At 52.1% G+C, this 7,898-nt stretch overlaps 1 protein-coding gene across 2 annotated transcripts; it reads right to left on the reverse strand.

Moving 5' to 3' along the window:
• Positions 1–2,240: 2,240 nt before the first annotated feature.
• On the reverse strand, positions 2,241–7,453 carry LOC106820825 (arrestin domain-containing protein 2-like). 2 transcript variants are annotated; one of them, XM_014825397.1, is made up of 4 exons: positions 7,176–7,453; positions 6,196–6,372; positions 4,736–4,924; positions 2,241–3,665 (listed from the first exon to the last, which is right to left on the reverse strand). In XM_014825397.1, exons 1-4 carry the CDS (start codon positions 7,425–7,427, stop codon positions 3,288–3,290), a joined length of 996 nt encoding a protein of 331 aa, XP_014680883.1. In that variant the 5' UTR covers positions 7,428–7,453; the 3' UTR covers positions 2,241–3,287. The 2 variants fall into 2 exon arrangements, with proteins under 2 accessions (XP_014680883.1, XP_014680882.1); XM_014825396.1 differs by having other exon boundaries at positions 6,196–6,375.
• Positions 7,454–7,898: the final 445 nt, after the last annotated feature.

Below are 7,898 nucleotides of genomic sequence, written 5' to 3' on the forward strand. Positions count from 1 at the left end.
ATATTATCAGTCTGCTTAGGGTGTAAGCATATGAGTGTGATGAGCTTTATTTACATCGATCTATACAGATGCAATTTTAACACGTGCAGTAATCAACACAAAATTATAACATTCAAATAAACTATCAATTTTTAAATTGATTGAATGAAACACGTCTGACGGGGGAGGGCTGCCCATACGTTCCGTTATATATATGGATTTATATACGATCGCTGTCACCTCCTCACTATAATTGTTCAGTCATCCTCAGTTTAAAGTATGTACATCCTTGAAAGCCACCGCCCACAACTTGAGCCGCACTCGCTGAATGCGAAATCCTCGTAAATTGCCTGCATGTCCCCCTCACCAATCCAAACTCGAGCACCAGGCGGCGTTGCAGTCAGCGCGCGGGGAACTTGGCAGCCTCTTCACAAGGCGGGGTGGACTCGGCACGGCAGAGACCCCCGTACGCGAAGGAGGCTGCTGCACTTCTGCCTATCGCATCCTCGAGAAGATGATGAGTGATAGACACAGCACTGATTGAAATTGCAATGTTTTCCAGTCTGGAGGAGATGGATGCGCTGCCACGGCTGCGGCAGCTCCCTGCACGATGTATGTATCCCTCTCGATCCATCGGCGATTCTAATCACGCACTAATATCCGGCGCGTAACAACACGCGAGAGATAGCCGTGAGCACATTCTCGCAAAACAAATTTGTAGAAATGGGACGCGGCCGTATGTCAATTTGCCGAGATTATCTTCAAAATGTAGGTGGTTACGTATCCGTGCGGGACGGCGTCACGGTTAGAAGCGTAGATGGAGCTGAGCGTGGGAGAGCAGCACGCTGTCTGTCGCAAGTCGGCGTAGTGCAGTATTCTATACGCTCGTATGATGTACCGATCGAGGGAGGAATATGAGTGACGCGTCGAACGTGCACGAGTCACATGCTGCATGTGACAGTGTCAACAGCACGTGTCTGTGTCATCGTCGTAACGTGTCACACACACAATGCATTGCTGCCGTGCGCACACTTTCATCTCGCTACGCTGCCGATAGCTATCACAGCTTCACCACCTGACGTCGCCCAGAAGCGTGTTCAGTACTTTACGACGTCGGCAAGCACGCGTTGCACCGCATCACAGTGGTTGGTGCTTACACCTGGTGCGTGGTCACCTCGTCCGGTTAGAGACGCCCATCGTAATCACATGTAGCACACACACACACACACACACACATCACGTTAGCTAGGCTCTGCAGAAGACGCACGCATGCGAGCTTCCAAATGAAACACCGCCAGCACACGACTTCTTCGTCTTGCGACGTACTAATATCGCATATATCGTCTTGTCGGCAGGGTTGCGCACGCGATAACTGCCATGGGGTAAAACTGCGAGCGTTTTACTCAGTAACTCTGTGGCGGATTAATTGCAAATTGCTGCATTCTACCGTTACGCTGTTCGCTGTGGTCTCGGCCCCCCGTCTTTCGCTTGCCCCGTGGGATCTGCTTACAGGCGTCGCCATGGGGGGAAACTTCACGCGTTACTGCATACCGCATATTCGCCGACTAGCGCGAGTAATAATACCTAATGCTCACTCCTCGTTTGCTGGCCGCACACGCAGTAAGTGTTCTCGTAGCTGAGAATGCTGCGTCATGCGAGAGGCAAGCATATCCGCTCGGAACTTCCGCGGGCCCGCAGGGACAGGCTGTGTACCGCTGCCGGCGCATCTCCCGTGGAGAGCTACGACAGTTCTCCGCGCACTCGATCGCAAACAGCATTTAAAATATCGATGCAGCCGTTTGTGCTCATGCACACCGTGGGACAGCGAGCAAGAAAAATGTGAACGAACAGGAGAGAAAAAGGGGGAGCGAGTGGAGGAGGAGGGGGAGGGGGAGGGGGAGGGGTGGAAGAAGAGTGGGTGAGCGAGAGAGGGAGATAAGAGCACGAGAAAAAAGCAAGTTGAAAAGTAAGGAGGAATAGCGAGTGAGGGAGAGAAAGAGAGGGAGCGAGAGCGGGAGGAAGAGTGGGGGAGAGCGGGAGGAAGAGAGGGAGCGAGAGCGGGAGGAAGAGTGGGGGAGGGCGGGAGGAAGAGAGGGAACGAGAGCGGGAGGAAGAGAGGGAGCGAGAGCGGGAGGAAGAGAGGGAGCGAGAGCAGGAGGAAGAGAGGGAGGAAGAGCGGGAGGGAGAGCGGGAGGAAGGGAGGGAGCGAGAGCGGGAGGAAGCGAGGGAGCGAGAGCGGGAGGAAGCGAGGGAGCGAGAACGGGAGGAAGAGTTGGGGAGGGCGGGAAGAAGAGAGGGAGAGAGGGAGAGAGAAACACAGACGGTAAGTGTAAGTGAGCGATGTGAACGCAGAGTGCTGTGCACGCATGCGGGCGTTGGTGTGCACGTAATAAAGCTGCCGCCGCTGCTGCTGCTGTTAGGTCGCCATCAGGAGTGTTTGCGTCGTAGCTCTCGCTGTCGCTGCGGCGTGTAGAAATAATTAAAGCGTGTGACCTAGGATCGGCGACCATAGCGCGAGTCATCGTTGAGGCTACTGCCGACAGAGCGTAATCATTGTAGCGATCCATATACGATGCTGTGCATACGATCAAGAGTACATAATAGAGATTTACTATTGATGTTATGTACTCTTGATATTATGTACTTTTGATGTTATGTACTCTTGATATTATGTACTCTTGATATTATGTACTCTTGATACGATGCTTGAATGCCATGTTCGCATGCGATACTGACATTCCATGCTTGCATACAAACTTCGCATGTGATGCTATCACACCACGCTTGCATGCGATGCTTATACCTATTGTGTTTGCATAACGTATTGGCATACTATGCTCGCACACAATGATCACATACGATGCTTGTAAAAGGAGCTTACATACGAAGTTTGCGTACCATGCTTGCATACGATACCCGCTGCGTACGAAGCTTGCGTACGAAGCTTGCGTACTAAGCTCAGGCGCTTATATAACGCTTGGCCACTAAGAGGTCAGTGAACATCGATGCAGAGATGCATGGACACCGCCGCACTTGATGTATGGGATTAGCTATATGTCAGGGCGCCATTTCCACGCGGGTTGACGATAAAGCGCTACTTGCTCCCGCTATCTAAATATATCCACGACTACAGCACGCGTTCGCTTCTCGCAATTGTCTAGATCATGCTCGCCTGGCGATGCTGAGCCGGGCTGTGAACGCGCGCACGTATGCACGCACGCACGCACGCACACCCGAACGCACGTACGAACGCACGCACGCACGCACGAACGAACGCACGCACGCACGCCGTTAGCGCGCCGCTAGTCTTAGTTCCACGTCGGCGCTCGCGGTCTGTGACTGACGATAGGAGGCGTGTTAGAGTGGCTCGAGTGGTCGGATCGCGGCGGCGTGCTGGAGTGCGTAGATCTGGCGAGGGGCGGCGCCGACGTCAGCAGCACACGGAACTCGGGGCTGGACGCCGACGTGATTGGCGTGAACGTGGTCGTCGTCGACGACGACGACGACGCTGGGGCGGCGACGCGCGGTTTGCCGTTCAGCGACAGCGCGCTCATCTTCGCCCGCATGTGCTTCAGCGCCCTCTGTTCGGCCGGCGTCGCCGAGGCGACCTTCAGCGGATGTGTGCCGACGACAACCGGAAGTTGAATTAATAGCGGTTTATCGGCGCCCGAGATGCCGACCTTCACCTGCGGAGTAAAACGATGAGAAATACACATTTGACCCATGTATGCGTGCTGTTGCGTTGCGCCGCTGTTGTTTGTGTGTGTGTGTGCAATGTTGTGCTTGTGTGCTGTGTGTGTGTGTGTGTTGGTGTGTGTGCTGGTGTTGTTGTGTGTGTGTGGCGTGTGTGTGTGTAGGTGGTAGTGTGTGTGTGTGTGTGTGTGTGTTGTGTGTGTGTTTGTTGTGTGTGTGTGTGTGTGTGTCGCTTGTCGTGCGTGTGTGGTGATGTTGTGTGTGTGTGTGTGCTGTGTGATTGTGTGTGTTGTGTGTGCGTACGCTGCGTGCCGCGCACGTGTGTTTGTGTGTGTGGTCGTTGTGTGTGTGTGTGGCGCGCTGCGCGCGCGTGTTTGTGTGTGTCGTGCGATTTTGTGTGTGTGGTGGCGTGCTGTGCGTGCGTGCGTGCGTGTGGGTGTGTGTGCGTGTGTGTTTATGCGCGTGCGTGTGTATGGTTAAAGTATGATACGTGACGATGTTTTGTCGTGTTGGCTTCACACGCGAGCCCATGCACGAACACACGTAATAGCGCCACCGTTAGACGTGGGAATGAAACTGGTCTGCATGTGTGTATTCACCAAAGTTCCCGTAGATGTTGCTGTACCTTGTATGCTGTACATTGTGCTTGGGAATTAAACCCCTGCGAAAGCACGGTTAATATTTAAACCTGAATATTGATCTAATATAAACCTTGTATCTGTCTGTCCAGCTCCTCTCTCACTCGCATGCGCGTGCACTCTCTCTCTCTCTCCCTTATGCGCGCTCTCTCTCCCGCCCCTCGCTCTTTCTGTCTCTCTCGCTCGCCCTCTCTCCCTCTTTCTCTCTCTTCCATACGTATGTACTCACTCACCTCTGTCAGTCGGTCTATCTGTCTGTCCGTCGGTCTGTCCATCCGTCCGCCCGTCCGTGTGCCTGTGTGTGTGTCTGTCTGTTTGTCTGTCTGTCTGCCCATCTCTTTCTTTATATCTATCTCTCTAACAGAGAGCCACACGCGCGCACATACGCACACAGACACGTGTAATATTGATATAACCACATTTACCTCTAAGAGATACGATAGCGTCATCAGTTGGCAGGCGTCGAGATGGTTGCTAGGTTTTAACGTCGCATTGAACGGTATGACCACCACGTCGGCCACCTCGCTGTGCGGGCCTACCAAGCCTGGACGCGACACCGTGTGTACAGTTGTACAGCATTCTTTACTGTGGCTACCGGTCGTGAAGGCTTCCGTCTGTCAAAGAAGGCACACAATCGTAAATGTCGCTCTCCTGGCACTTATTCGCCTGTTGCTGTCTGCTTATTGATACATGGGTTCTGTCAATATGCCGTATATCTCGCCGAAGCACCGGGTTCGTTTTTTCTATCATTAGACTAGTGGCAGTCAAGAGACGCAGGTCGCCAGAACCCGAAATTGAATTAGTGTGCGCGCGCTCTCCATCGATTCCATCCCCTTATCCTTCTCTCTCCCCCTCTATTTTTTTCTTTATCTCTCTTCAACCCCTTCCCTCTCGCTCTCTCTGTCTGTTTTTATGTTTACTGTATATGCGTCTATAGCTGTAGGCATGTATTATTAATCCGCTACGGTTGCTGGCGTCTAGGGTTTGGGATACCAGGAAATTTCCAAATTTTGCTAATAAATGCCTGACAGAAAACGCAAAAAATAGAAGCGAAACGAAGTTGCAAATCGCACTTGAATGAACATTACAATTCACGTTCTACCCACCTAATCTTTCATATTGAGAAGTCTATGTAGCACCAGTAAAGAACGTCACAAATCCTGTCTGTGGGCATTTAAATCACTCAACTTTACACCATTTTGATAACGGAGAGCCCAAAGCCCAATAGTATCTATTAATTAACCGTCTTCACACGCCACAATCCCGCTGATTCGAGTACTGCATCATCTTTCTCCCGGTCCCGGCCGTAGCCACTTAAGCTTTCCGCAGCTATCGGAGTTTTATGAGCCTATTTACGCAATGTCGATCTCTTTACTTCTACGTATGTAATGACAGCATACTAAACTATGCGCGGTGCGCTCGTCCGTAAGAAGAATTCTACAGTAGATGTAGGAGACTGAAGCTCATACCGGATATTTCTCCTTATTGACTAGAATGCACACAGCTGCCCCCCAGACCCCCATGATTTCTACATGTCTACAAGAAAGATAGGTACTATATTCCCTACCTGATCCTCCACCCAATCGCGAGCGGGTGCATGTGTGCGTGTATCTGTCTGCGTGCGTGCGTGCGTGCGCGTTGCGTGCGTGTGGTGTGGCTGTGTGTGTGTGTGTGTGTGTGTGTGTGTGCGCGCGTGTGTGTGTGCGCGCGAGGGCGCATACGTGCCTGCATGCGTCCGGGCGCGCGCGCGTGTGCGTGTGCTATCGCGTGAGCGAGGGTGGATGGATGGGTGACTCGCCCTAAGCAAGCGCGTGCCTTCGGCTAAATACTGTACATTGCCGCACAGTGAGGAGAGGCTGAGGTTTCATCACGTTCCGCTGCTTACTTTGATAAGATGAACGGCAGCCTTCGCTTCCCGCCTGCTATTATTGTCGACCTGTACGGAGAGGGCAAGACTCATGCCGATAGCGCAGCCTGCATGTGACACGCTCGCTGTCACCAGCACGGCGCCACCTCTGCAGCAGCAGCGCCGGAAGTACTTCTCACCGCTAGTCTCGCTCTCCTGCTGCAAAGTATAATATAGTAGGTCTCAGGGGAGAGATAGTGAATATAGAAATAAGTTGTGGATATAGAAATCAGTTAACCCTAACCCTAATCCTAACCTTAACCCTAACCCTAATCCGAACCCTAACCCTAACCCTAACCCTATCCCTAATTCTAAAATAAAACAAAATAAGCCAAAAATAATAAAAAATAAAATACATATGAGACAAAATTAGCCAATCAGAGCCGTCCCCTAGCGGATCACTATCTCTCCCCTGTGCAAAATTCAAGTATAATGTGCGGCGTGAAAATTGGGCGGCGGGGGGAAAGAATTCACAATTCCCAGCATGCGTGGCGCTGGCCGTAAAATAAATTGCTTCTTGTGAAATGTTTACGGAATGCCGTAAATATTTTCCATATATCTCGGCTGGGCCACAATATTAGAATAATTTTACGGCGTGATTCGGTTTCCTGCCCTCGCCCGCTGGGACCGCATTATGTGGGAAAACGGAATAAATTTGAAAGTCTACTTAGCAAAACTTTCGCCTTCGTCCATTTGCTATTCTCGACGCTCATTAACTGAGCAATATCACCACTCACCCTACGACCTTTTCCGAATAATCACGGAGTTGGACGAATTATCTCCGACTAGCCAGGCTGCCTGTAGCAAGCAAGCGTGGCTATCGAAGTGTGCTTTTCCCATTTTTTAAGTCAGGCGCGAGTTTGGCAAAAAAAATCCGAGCGTTTCACGAAATGCTGCCAGCGCAGATGGGGGACCATATCGCACGTTAATACACAAACGCTAGCTTTCTGCTCGCTTACCGCTGCAGACGGAACGTCGTTGAGATCCATGTGGTCGTGCGGCCGTATGATAACGGGGGATTCGACCTCGTAGTTTTGCCCCGTCGGCCGGAGCATGCTGGCGACGGCCCTGTAGCGCACTGCTCCGAAACCGGACGTGTACGACGGCGCCAGTCTAGTCGGCAGCGTGCATTCGAAATTGAATATGTGTCGGCCGGGGTTGAGGAGACATGTCGGCTGCATGAGTGTCTCCGAGACACAGTCGGTCGCCATCAGCAGTGTCGTCGCCGTCTGCTGCGTCTCTGCAGGCGCGGGAAAATAAACGCCGCGTTCACTCAACCGGCACTCCCAATGATAATTCTCTGTAGGGGGTGGGGGTTGTCTCTGTAGGGTTGGGGGTTGTCTCTGTAGAAGTGGAGGTTGTCTATGTAGGGGTGAGGGTTGTCTCTGTAGGGTTGGGGGTTGTTTCTGTAGAAGTGGAGGTTGTCTATGTAGGGGTGGGGGTTGTCTCTGTAGAAGTGGAGGTTGTCTATGTAGGGATGGGGGTTGTCTCTGTAGGGGTGGGGGTTGTCTCTGCAGGGGTGGGGGTTGTCTCTGTAGGGTTGGGGGTTGTCTCTGTAGGGGTGGAGGTTGTCTCTGTAGGGTTGGGGGTTGTCTCTGTAGAAGTGGAGGTTGTCTATGTAGGGATGGGGGTTGTCTCTGTAGGGGTGGGGGTTGTCTCTGTAGGGGTGGGGGTTGTCTCTG

Source organism: Priapulus caudatus, unplaced genomic scaffold (genome assembly GCF_000485595.1).
Source record: "Priapulus caudatus unplaced genomic scaffold, Priapulus_caudatus-5.0.1 Scaffold49, whole genome shotgun sequence".
NCBI lineage: Eukaryota > Metazoa > Priapulida > Priapulimorpha > Priapulimorphida > Priapulidae > Priapulus > Priapulus caudatus.

Coding starts and splice junctions, on each gene's coding strand:
- LOC106820825 (XM_014825396.1), bottom strand. CDS start 7,427: ATGGCGACCGACTGTGTCTCGGAGACACTCATGCAGCCGACATGTCTC. Junction 6,376..7,175: donor ACGACGTTCCGTCTGCAGCG/GTAAGCGAGCAG, acceptor TATACTTTGCAG/CAGGAGAGCGAGACTAGCGG. Junction 3,666..4,735: donor CGCTATCGTATCTCTTAGAG/GTAAATGTGGTT, acceptor TTTACTCCGCAG/GTGAAGGTCGGCATCTCGGG.